The sequence below is a fragment of the Agelaius phoeniceus genome, chromosome 3, assembly GCF_051311805.1.
Source record: "Agelaius phoeniceus isolate bAgePho1 chromosome 3, bAgePho1.hap1, whole genome shotgun sequence".
In the NCBI taxonomy this organism is placed as follows: domain Eukaryota; kingdom Metazoa; phylum Chordata; class Aves; order Passeriformes; family Icteridae; genus Agelaius; species Agelaius phoeniceus.
In genome coordinates this window covers 105033659-105046291 of record NC_135267.1, presented here as the reverse complement: position 1 = coordinate 105046291, position 12633 = coordinate 105033659, and the positions used below count along the sequence as shown (strand labels likewise).

The 12633-nt window shown below is 36.5% G+C and overlaps 1 protein-coding gene across 33 annotated transcripts in view; it reads left to right on the top strand.

Annotated features, from left to right (window-relative positions):
- Positions 1-12633, top strand: part of NRXN1 (neurexin 1) — a 681323-nt gene that overhangs the window by 575326 nt on the left and 93364 nt on the right. For 22 of the 33 annotated variants that reach the window (XM_077176064.1, XM_077176060.1, XM_077176056.1 and 19 more), the window contains 2 exons: positions 9328-9417; positions 10848-11167. In XM_077176064.1, the coding sequence (XP_077032179.1) occupies positions 9328-9417; positions 10848-11167 (410 nt within the window). The remainder of the gene's footprint in view (positions 1-9327; positions 9418-10847; positions 11168-12633) is intronic. The other 11 variants (XM_077176077.1, XM_077176074.1, XM_077176071.1 and 8 more) reach the window with 1 other exon arrangement.

Genomic DNA, 12633 nt, shown 5'->3' with positions numbered 1-12633 from the left:
AATTTAAATAGCATAATACATTATATTTAATAATGCATTAGGGCTTCATGTTAGAGAAGCTACAAGAGTTCATAAAGCTGGAAAGATGATAATAGCCCTATTTAATTTCAACATGGTGGGTTTCAGTATGTTTTTAAAAGGTCAAGTGGTTCCATGAGAAAAAGTAGATGTGTAAATTGTGCTAGCAGAGCTATTTTCTTTTAAAGTTGATCTATTTCCCATTTAACATTTCATAAGTGTTTCAAAGTAGAATTCAGGTCTGCACTGTGGGTATTGCATCACCAGATGGATTTTTGTAAAACAAAATGAAAAATTAAACATATTGACAGCGGAATAGTGATAATCTATTTCCTTGTAAATTCATACATGCTTAAATAGTTCAATACTGATTGTTTCTGCATTCTGGTGTTTCAGCTCAGATTTGCTCTGAAAATCAAGCCAATAAATTTAGACCTACATGAAAGTTAGCTGCTGGCTTTGCACTGCCCATCCAAAATGTGTCCTAGTTAGCTTTTAACACAGAGCAGCTCCTCATATCAAAGTGTGTCCTGGGCAAGAGCTTAAAGCACAGGGATGTCTTGGTTTAGCTGGTGCAGGATCCACACGTGTTAGGACTGGCTTTGGAGTCACTGGCTTTTTCTTCTGGAGGCCCAAGGCTTCCTTGACACCATCTGTCACCTGGAAACATGCCAGGAGAGACCTGCTCAAAGATGTCTTCAGGCCATGATTTAGGAAGGCACCAGAGAATTGCTTCTGTGCTCAATGCTCACTCAGTGTGCCTTCATGGACTTTTGAAGAATAGGGTGCACTCAAATGGACTCTCCATGGATGTGGTTTGTGCCAACACTGGCAGCCCTTCTCCTGCCTACTCCCCACACAGGGTCTTTACCCAGCAGTGGGGCTTTGTCCCATTTTAAACAGAGAGTATGAGAAGTCAGGAAGCAGAGCTATCAGGAGAGTGATAAATGTGTTATGGTAACCAGGCTTTCTCGTCCTTGACAACTTCCTAAACCATACAAGAAGGAAAGTATAGAAGAGTTTTGAATAGAGAAATTCAGAGTATCTGAGCACTGAAATGTTCTTCAAAATTGCCATCTCAAAACAAAATCAAATATTCTGCAGTAGTTCGTAGTATTCTAGGCTGTACTACACCAAAAAAACCCCAAACATATATACATATTTACTTATTTATTTATATATGCATATTTACATACACACATACATATATATGTGTATATATATATATAAAATCAGTCACAAGAGAAAAAACCTTAGCTAACTGGAAATATGTTGCAGATTATTAGAAAACGAGCTGCATTTTATAAAATGTTGAAATGATATGCAACATCTTAGTTTACAGGGGAATTATTAGTGATTTTTTTAAAAAAAAGATATCATAAATAGGAAATCAGAATATTTCAATTTTTAACAGATAAGATTAAACCTCTTCTGGGAGTCTACTCACAGCCATTATTCTTTTCCATGGTGGTGGTCTCATTGTAGTTCTGCAGTCCTAAAGCACTCCTTTGCTTTTATCTCAGTGAGCATCTGTTTCTATTATTTACAGTTTCTGTTTCTGTGTCTTGCCAAAAGCATTATATGTGCAAGTTTAAACTTTTCCATTTGAAATAGATTATTCTTTTATAGTAAAATGTCTGCAAGGTTTAAATACACAAATTGAAATGCCACTTTTGGACAGAACTGAAAGTCTCAAGCTTGCTTTAGCCAAGGGCTAGGTTTTTTTTCTTTTTTTTTTCTTTTTTTTCCTTTTTGCCCTCACTGCTGACACAGAACAGATTTTTATCTCTTAAATGCCATTTTCTGTCTATATGGGCACATTTGGTTTTTTTCTGCTAGGCAAAATCTGGTCCAAATAGTGACATCTGTTTTCCTCCTGTTGGATGGTGTGTAATTATGCTTGTCCCTAGGAGAACAAGCTGATACAGCCTGGGCAGGTGCAGCAAGTGTGACAAAGCACCTGTATGTCCCAGGATTTGGGGACATAGGGGTTAACTCCAGCATCTTCATGTTTTGTCAAAGAACACAAAATCAACATCTTTAAAATTTATGCTGCAGTGGAATTTGTGTGGTGTTGATGAATGTTGATGCCGAGTGCTTTGGATTTCATACAGTGTTTATGAATCTGGTCATGTAATGAGCATGACTTTATCTGTACCCTGCACTGAACAGTCTGCTAAAGCAGTCCAACTTCAGCAGATTTGGAGATCACAACTGAAGGCCAATACTCTATTTTCTCTTATCAGCCACATAACCAAGAGCAAGATTTAACTCCAGAAGATTTTTCCAATTGTTTCAGATAAGTTTTCATGTTGCAAATTGTCCACAAATAACTTATGGGAAAAATAGATTTTTCCAAAGCCTTTCACTGATTACAATAAAATGCAAGGATATGAGCAATGACCTTTTGCAGTTTGTCCTTATTCTGATCTCAGAATTTATGTGGTGATTAAATTTAATTAGGAGACTTACCACACAGTTATTAAGTCCTTTCTTATTGATGGCTTCTACCTGAATACTGGATATTCATGGAGTTACAGCCCAGTGGGAATTTAAAATGAGAGCTGAGCACAGTGTTTTCCATTTGCCATTGTTCATTTATGTAATGTATTGTTTCTGTCAAGAGACATTCTATAAGCACCTCTTTTCTAGCATGAAATGAAGATCATCTAGATTGCTACTTAGAAAAAAGTCAGTAGAGCACCCTCAGTAGCTGCTATCTCAGATCTAGCTAATTTTCAATGCAATAGGCTTGAAACATTCTCCATTTTTCAGTTGTTGAAAATCTATGGAATAAGAAACTGCTTACAGTCAACTTTTGGTTAAATTCTTATAGAAAAGGTAACCTTAAATGCTGTGACATTATGATTTAGAAACAGTTCAGAGTCCTTTTACCTTGGAGAACTGCAAAATGTCACTCTTGGGGTAATGTGGGATATGGTACCATACTTACAACAATTCATTCCTCTTCAATGATTTCTATCAATTTTCCTGCCTATTTTAGCAGCAACCCTATAATATTAGCTCCTTTAATACTACGCAGGCAGTACAAAGGATCTTTGTAAAACTCCAGATAACAAAATATGACCTTTAATTTATCAAACAAGTCTTATGTTTTCTTATCTGCTTCTTGTTGCTTTTCATCTTCTCTTGCTTGTTTTTGATATAATACATCAATCTCTCAAAATAAGCCATCCAACACTGCACAAACTGAGACACTGCATTATAGCGAGGAAGTGAGAGTCAGGAAGAGCACACTCTTCATTTAATTAGTAATTAATCTAGTGAAAAATAATCAAAAACAAAAACAGGGCAGAAGGTAGTTGATTTGAAGTAAAGGTTCTTCTCCCCCTGAGAGGTTAATGAGAGTTCACAGTTTAATCCTGTAGAAAGTTGTAAAAATATTATTTACTTTGTTTAATACTCAAGCATGAAATAAGGAGCTTACAGGTGAATAGAAGATGTTTTGGTACAGTCTGTAAGATAAATGGACATCTTTCAATAGATGTGGTAATTGTAATCTTAAAGGCAAACCTAAGTTCTACTTTGTTTTTAGCAGTGCTATACACCCCTAGTGAGAGATTTTACTCTTCTATGAAGACTGCTCTCAGTCATTCTGTGGGCAAATAGTCTCTATGGATGCTTAATAGTCATTATAAAGGATTTGGGAGTTCCTGTAGGGTGTAAAGGGTCATACTATATTATGCTCATTTAGTATGAACTTGCCAGGTTTGGCACTTCAAAATTTAAAGTGGTACTTCACGGTGGTTTCTCTCTTTATAGGTTAAATTTTCTTGAGAAGGTAAGGCAATGAAGAGCTGCACTCTTACTTATTTGCTACAGGTTCTTTCTCTAATTTAAGAGCTTCTTTTCACTTTTACCTTCTCACTGAGCTGATGGTAAGGTTTGTTCAAAATATTCACATTCTGCAACTCTGTGTCTACCTTCCCTCCAAGCACTGGAGGAAGCCCAAATCAGCCTTCTGGGTATGTAACTCCTCATACAACATCTTCAGGACTGACCCCTCCATCCTCCTGTGTCTCTCCCCACTCCCTGTTACAAGGAGAGCTGACATTTTTCAGCAGCAGGAAAGGACATACACCTTCATCTGGTCCATCCAGAGCTCACTCCTGGGTCCAACACTGGCTAGACAAGTCTGTTAGCACTCAGCAAAAACAGAGGTCAGAGCAGTGTCCCTCACCTGACACAGTGACTTCCTGAGCTGAACTTGGACCTCTTGCCTACCCCATGCAACCCATATTTTCGTACCATCTGTTTCCATTATTGTGCACACATATTGTGCAATGTGTGCACAACAATGGAAACAGATGGTATGAAAGAACTTTAGTATAGGACATTACTGAGATTGGGATTTCATTTCCTGCCTATGTGAGACTGTTTGTGAACTGTTTGCCCCCATATCCCACCCTGAGCTGCTTTGACTTCCTCTCATGCCATGCAATTGATGTTTCAGTCGGATTTCATCCCTAACTGCATCTGGAGGAGTGATGTGGTCTCTGCCTTCCTCTCGAAGATGTCAGGGGAGCCATGATTCAGAAAGAGCGGTGTCAAGATCATGATGAGCAAAACCAGGGAGAGAGAGTTGTTTATAAATGGAGAGAGACCTTGCTTTCATCACTTTGTTATTTATTTCCCTAACAGATCACTGGGACTAACAATGTGAATTTGTAATCTGTTAAAGGGTTTGTTTCAAAGAAAATGCTCTCTAGTCTAGCTTGCTCTTCACACACTCACGATTTTCAACCTTCTTACTTATTCCCTTTCAAGGATGCTGCTATTTCACATCAATAACTGACACCTTTATTTCAGAGCACAAAATAGAATTACACTCCAGCCCTGACAATATAATAAATCAGGAGGGATAAAATACATATTAGTGAAGTTCACATAGTTGGTTTGTCCCAGCTGACCTATAGATATAAAGGTATGATTAAAGTTTTTTTGGACTGCTTCTTCTCAGTTGTGACACAAGATTTAACTCTGACTCAAAGATTTGACCTTTGCTGCTCTTCTCTGCTTACCTTGATTCTTTGGAATTATTGTTATTCCCTTGAAGCCTTTCTGCCAGTATGGAATTAACACTCTGTTGTGACAAAATATTGTGTATTTGGCAGAAGAATGGAGCCATCTAGAATTCAATCAGGTTAGACAATGTCATGGTGCACATCCTGAATGAATCATTTCCACCCAGCTTTTTTAATCAAAGAAATCTTGGCCATATAACCTAGAAGAGTAATGCTGGATAGTCACATAGCTGTCTACAATTAAAGTTTAGGCACATCAGGGGTTTCTTTTATGAATTACGATTGAAAGGGTGCCTGCCAGAGCACTTAATCTTTCAGATGGGTAACAGAATAAAATCTCAAAGCCACAGGTTTATTTAGAGCATGAAAAAATTTATTAACCTTCTTGGAAATGTTTTTACTGAAGAAGTTCCTTGTGGTTCACCATATTGGTAAAAACAAGCATAAATAAAGGAAGGTAGAAATACGTGAACTGAATACTCCTGAGGAAAATAGTCTGTGGTATTTATGATTTCTCTACTGGGGATGAGATTATAAGATGAGGGAAATGCATCCAGTTTTACTGGGTCTATCCAGATTTGTTGTATGACCCAACCAGATGTTTGGGAAGAATCAGTTATTAAAACTAAATGTGTTTTTTGTTACGCAGTAAATAGGATTTTCGTTGCTTCTAATGGATTTTCTGTTATTTTCAATTCTGTGAATATTTTTTTTTCATGTAGTTGTTATGTGTCTACTGGTTTCATCATTACTAAATCCATGTGTTCTCCTTGAAACTAAATCCAGATAAGTTCCACACCATTTCCCTCTAACCTTTCCATTTATATTATATACTAGAAGAATTTAAGCTAACGTAATAGTATCAAATTGAGATGTATTTCACAGTGCACTTCTCCTCTGATGAGGAATGGGCTAATGTAATCAGCAATTATTTTTTGTGTGACCTTTACAAATCAAATTGTTATTTTCTTGCTTTTCATTTGAATTTTGCTCCCAGTGGTGCAGGACTGCTGCAGCTAGTATGAAACACAATTTATTGACAGAATCACATTATAATAGTCTCAGAAATCATACATATTGTATGTTTTAATGAAATAATTCAAAGAAATGTATAAGCTGGCCAAGATTAAATTTATGCTGTTAGTTCACAGAGGAGTTTCCAGGATCACCATAGAGATGTTCTGGAGGAGCTGCAGGATAGAGAGAGTGGACCTTGTCTAGGATAGATCCCGTGTTAGTCATGGAATTACAACAGAGAGTTGCAGTAGTACTGAGGATCCCGTCTGGGGGCTGCAGGGGCTCCTCTTACTACATGTTCCTGATCTGCACCCACTGGGTGAATTAGCACAGTTTAATGCCTCCCCACTACAGGCAGTTGTGAACACTTAGCCATGACTTCCTGGTTCTTTCGGGAGCTAGAGAATGTTTGCTCTTGAAAGGCGTCCAGTGAGTAATGGTGCGGGAAGCTGATGAGTGAATGATGATCTCTACCCATGAGACTTATTTCCATTATGTTAATGTATTCCTTATGCCCACAGACCCCTTCTGAACAACTTAGCCTTTCTTATAAATGACACAGAAGAATTTCACCCACTCCCCCATTTTTTTTTAAATATAGATAAGCCAAAAAAAAAGGGTACCCAACACTAACTAAAACTCATGATTCATTAACTGTAAGTTAAGGAAACCATTTAGAAATAGGATGTTCTCTCACTTATTCAGTGACTCAAGTGATAAAGCCTCAATAGAAACTGTCGAAACATCTCATTGAAAAGATAAATGTGTTAAAAGTAACTGACTATCTGAAAATATAAATTGTTACCTCACTGGTTTAGGTATACATATATACACACATATTTTGATGGAAGATACAAATCCAGAACAGAAACATGTAAGATCATACTTTTTTATTTCCTTTTCATTTTTTGGTTTTGTTTGTTTGTTTGTTTGTTGTTTTTTGTTTTGGGTTAGTTTTTTTGGTTTTTGGGGGTTTTTTTGGGGTTGCTTTGTTGGTCACGCGTCATTTTTATGGGGTTTTTTTTTCTGGTACTTCTCAAATTTCCATTCAGTCACAGGAAGTTTGTTGTAAGAAAAAGAGGCCAAGATGAAGAGAAGCAATTTTAAAGATCAAAATAGAAAAAAAAAATTAAAACTTTCTGTATTCTCACATCATCAGAGTGGTTGTGGTGTGATGTGTTTAATTCTAAATTTTCACTTTCTGGGAGAAGTACAAAAGGGAAAGTTTCCATAAAACGTTTGATGTTCAGTTTTAGTCCTGTTTTATGGAAAATACATATAAAAACTGAGAACAGAGAGAAATGTACATAATGTGTATATTTTATATATATGCATATATGTCCATGTACTTTTTAATATGACATGCACTCAGATGTTCACATAGTGTATTTACTCAGTATATTTACTCAGAGGAATTGTGAAACCATCCTCTGTGGTAATCTAAAGAATTTGTGGATGCCCCATCATTGGAAGGGCTCAAGGTCAGGTCAAATGGGCTTTGAGCAACCTGATCTAGTGAAAGGTGTCTTTACTCATAGCAGGGGGGAGGGAAGAGATGATCTTCAAATGTCCATTGCAATGATGTCAACCCAAACCATTTTATGATTAGAAATTGGGAAGGGAAGGGACAGGAAAAGGCCATCTCCTCAAAAGCAAATAGGTCAGCTTCTGGAATGGTGAATGACGTCCATGCTAAACCAAATGAGGGATGCATGAAACATGGAAAATAGCAGTTCTCAGCACTGTAGAATAAATATCTGCATAAAACCACCATGGTTTCATTTGCAGTCCTTGGGGGCTATTGTAGATTCTTCCCTGCAAGCCTGTTATGGCTTGTAATTTTGTGACAAACTGGAACACTGATCTCCTGAATTTGGATAATATTTCTGTTTAACAGTTAGCAGTAGGGTCCTTCTAGCTCAAGAACATATCTTTCTGAGCACTATGTGGGCTTACTACAGTGTGTGCTTACATTGCCACTGCAGATACAGGACTTGGCTTCTTGGTTGGTTTGGTGGGTTTTGAAGTCAAAGAAAATATGCACGTTTGAGCCAGTAAGATTGACTTTGTATTTGAACATGATTTATGAATGACTGCCTTTTACCCATCTTGCCCTTCTTATCTCTCAGATTCTTTACTAATATGAACCAATAGAATGAAAGAAAAAGATACTGTTGGTCTAAAACTCTGCTGCCTCCAAAAGCCTACACATTGAAGGAAATATTTAGGTTTGCCATTCTCCGAAGTAGCTTTCTAAGTGGTATTCTGAGGGATCACAGCTATATCACCCAAACACAAAAAACTATAATTGCAAATAAATATTTAAAGTGTTTCACTAATTATTCCTCATCTGCTATTTTTCTGAGTGTATCAGTCTTATTTTATCTCACTGTTTTAGTTAAAGAAGTCAGAGATCTCTGCACTGACTGAGAATAGATACAGTTGGCAAATATGAGAAGTTTGTCCATTGCATTGCTGGGTTCTGGTTAGTTCTTAACTTATGAAACCCCACCACAGATGGCCTCTTGCTAAATTTTAAAGCACTTGCACGTTTCAGAACCAGGCTACCTTTCAGCAAGTCACTTTTGTCAAAGCCTTGGTGTTCCTTCAAGACATTGTCAAGGAGTCTTAAGAAAATGTACAAACTGTGAATGCCCTGGTCTGTTCTGTACCATGTATTTGAATCTCTGAATTTTATTTAAATGAAGCAAAGAAATGTGTATTTTTTCTGCTTAGGAATAAGTTACAGCAGGACTATTATTAGACAGAAGAAGTAAGTGTGCCTTAGATGGTGATTAAGAGTTGTGTTCTTCTTCTTTAAATGACTAACCTGGAGTGAGAGGTTGGATGTCTTTTGAAAACTTAAACCTGTTTCACCTGAACATGTTTAACTAGTTAATAAGAAACATCAAAAAAGACAAAACCCTGAGGTCAACTATCATTTTTTTGTAAAGCCATTCGATGATGTTTAAATTTGTTTTTTGGGTCTGTCTATAACATAAGTTTAATAACCTAGCTCAAATGCAGATTTCTAATTTTCAATTAACATAGGAATAATTTTGTTTGCTAAAATAAAATAAATGAATGAATGAACAGTCTGAACCATGAAATGTTCTAGGTAGCACTTTTTAAAATTCCAAATTTCAAAAAATCATGTGGCAACTGTATAGCTCAAGCTTTAAGTATTAACTTTTAACCTTTGACCTTACAGATTTTAACCAATGAAATGTCTCTTTAAACTTTAAAGGAAACAATGATAACGAGCGCCTGGCGATTGCTAGACAGCGAATTCCATATCGACTTGGTCGAGTAGTTGATGAATGGCTACTCGACAAAGGTAAAAAACATTGATTAAAACTTCAAATAAAAAAATAATTTGAACATAACCAAGTAGTGCTTCATTGTAACACTAATAAACATAAAAAATAAATTTCAGTAAAACTAAATTAAAACAAATTTTAAAAAGTAAAATATAGAGTAATATTTGCATACCTTGTATAATAATTTCTATACATTTCTAGAAGTACCAGCTGTTTAATAATCTTACCCTGTTAACTTAAGGTTAAAGGGACTGTTAAATATAATCCACTAACTCAATCTATGAAGGTACTCATAGCAAACATTAACCAAAAATTATAAATCATTCATAGATTATATTACATGTTCCAGCATCTAAATTATTAACTAAAAATATCTGTAGTTATGATATCTTCATTATGGTCCTGAAAAAAAATTTGTTTAAACTGTAGGTGTCTTAAATAGTGGGCAATATGAATTGCCAATCAAAATGAAGTCCCTTTAACGTTTGCAATCTTCTAAGGGGATTTTGGAACAAACACTAATTAAAACAGATCTTAAAGTTGTGTGCATGCTTTTTGTGAGCAGAAACCAAATAGTCACTAAAGTGACTATTCTATTTACTAAGAGTGGTACTGTTGCTGAGGATTTCTCTGTTTTAATGGAAATGTGCCATGATTTCTCCATCGGTATGTGTATCATTTCTGAAGCCGCTTTTACATCTAAAATATTTTATTTTAATTGATAGCCTTGCTGAAAGCCAATCAGACATCTATTTCTGAATCTGCTTCTGAGATACTTAGTGTAAACCATGTGTTTCTTTTCAGTGTGTATGTTGAAGGAAAATAAAACATTAAACTACAAAAATGAAATATTTAATTAAAAATGTAAATATTCACTTACATAGAGATGCAACAAATTACCGCATAAATTCTTTAAAACTCACTTGACCTAGTGACTTGATGGCATATATATAAACTTTGTGTGTATATACATATTTGTATATGTCTATACATACATAAACTCATTTGTACATAAAGCTATAGGCTCTATGCTGCAATGTGTGGAAAAAAACCCAAACTTTTAAATGTTGGCAGACTTGAAGAAAAAGTTATTTTAAGGAATTAGAGAACCTGTCATTCTTGAGACACACCAAAAGGTTAACACTGCTTTCAGGTAGAAGGGAGAGGGGTATATCTTGTAGTGCCAAACACATTTGCAAATATATTTGATTGGCCTTTTAGCAAAAAACATATAAATCTCAAAACGCCGTAAATTAAGAAAAATGCAAACGCTCTCAAAATTTATGCATTTCATGGACACCTCATTAAAAGCAATGAATTATGAGTCAAATCCTTTTCTTATAGTTTATTGCTCTCATTTTTCACCCCATGACAATCTGTTATCACTCGTGTAGAGTACAGCGTTCACAGTCAACATTTTTGCATGTATATAATATTATCTTCGCAGGGCGTCAGCTCACAATCTTCAATAGCCAAGCAACCATAAAAATTGGAGGCAAGGAACGTGGCCACCCTTTCCAAGGCCAGCTCTCTGGTCTTTACTACAATGGCTTGAAAGTTCTGAATATGGCAGCAGAAAATGATGCCAACATCATGATAGAAGGGAATGTGAGACTTGTTGGTGAAGTGCCTTCCTCTATGACAACTGAGTCCACAGCCACCGCCATGCAGTCGGAGATGTCCACGTCAGTCATGGAAACCACCACCACCTTGGCCACCAGCACCGCCAGAAGAGGAAAGGCTCCGACCAAAGAACCCATTGGTCAGGTTAGTCAGCTTCCTCACCTTTTGCAAATATCTTCCCACCTCTGAGTGTGGCTTCCTTTGTCCCATTCCCTCTGCTGATGAAATTGTTCCCCCTTAAAGAAATGCATGAGTTCCTGTTGAAAGTTCTGTACCGTACACGTCTCACGGATGTGATGTTCACCAGCATTTTGAGGGAAAGTAAGGGCTTTGCTTTTCTTCTAAATTAGGCAAACCTACCAGTTCAGATTGTTCTGGTGCTGAGTTACATTGCTCTGTCATCCATCTTCATAGTGGTGCATATTTTTAAGTACCCTTTCTTCCTTTGATGGCTTACATTGATTACTTTCAGTGCAGGAATGCAGGATGTCTGGAATTAGAGATAATGAAATGAAGTGGTGACTTTATCCATGAGATAGAGAAAAGAGACCCAGTTTTAAGAGAGAACAGGAAGGAGGTGTGAAGACAAAAAGTTGCAAGAGGCTGGAAAAGAGGGAATTAGCACTTTCTCTAGTCCCACGATTGATCATCCTCTCTGGCAGTATTCCTCACAAGAGGCAATGGCAGCAGAGGGAATTAAGAGCACTCTGCACCATGGGAGATTCAGGCTCCAAGTCATGGACTGTTGTTTATTGTTTGTGGAGGTTATTTGCATCTCATGAATTTGGTGATATATGAAGTAGCTTTCAGGTTTTGTCAGGATCTCTGTATAATATGTGGAGGAATTTACTTATTGGGAAAGGAGGGAAGAAAAGAATGTGAATGAATTAACCTTCATCTTGTGTATTTCCTTGAGTAACAGCAGTCAGACATTGTGCTTTAAAAACCTAAAACTTCTTTTATATTTATTCTTTCTTAAAAAAAACCCACGAAAAACCAAACAAAAACCGGACAAAAAACAAACAAAAAACCCTCAACCAAACCAAGAAAAAAAAAAAGTAGACTGCTAAAAGCTTTTCTCATGTCCTTTTTGTTCACATGCTTGTGTGCCCACTGTGGCACCAAGCCATGACAGACAGCTACACTCCTGAGATCCAGAAGTAGGACAAGGAACACAGAAAGCACCATGAGGGAGAGACAGGGTGTGCTGAATAAGGTTCATTTGCTCAGGAATGAAGCACATGCAGGTTAGACAGAGGCTGAGGTCAGGTTGCCTGTTTTCTGTGTAAAACCTCAAGTCACAGAGTGAATTGGGGCATCAAATTTGACACTTCAGCTTTTCTGTCTGTAGTATTTTTGTACGCTTTGTACTATGGATCAAAAACTATGGTAAAGTAAATGTAAAAACTGTTACTTAACAAACTTGAAGCAGTACATTTAAGTTAAAAATGAGCCTTAAAACAAAAGCATTTTGACTTGCAGGTTGCAGGAGGTTTTAAATAATTATTGTTACAGAGTTTTAATAAATAGCAATAGATTTTCTTTGTTCTTAATTCTGTTTTGAATAGTATCTTGCACTCTATTATCCAACGAGTCTGACCTCAGTATTT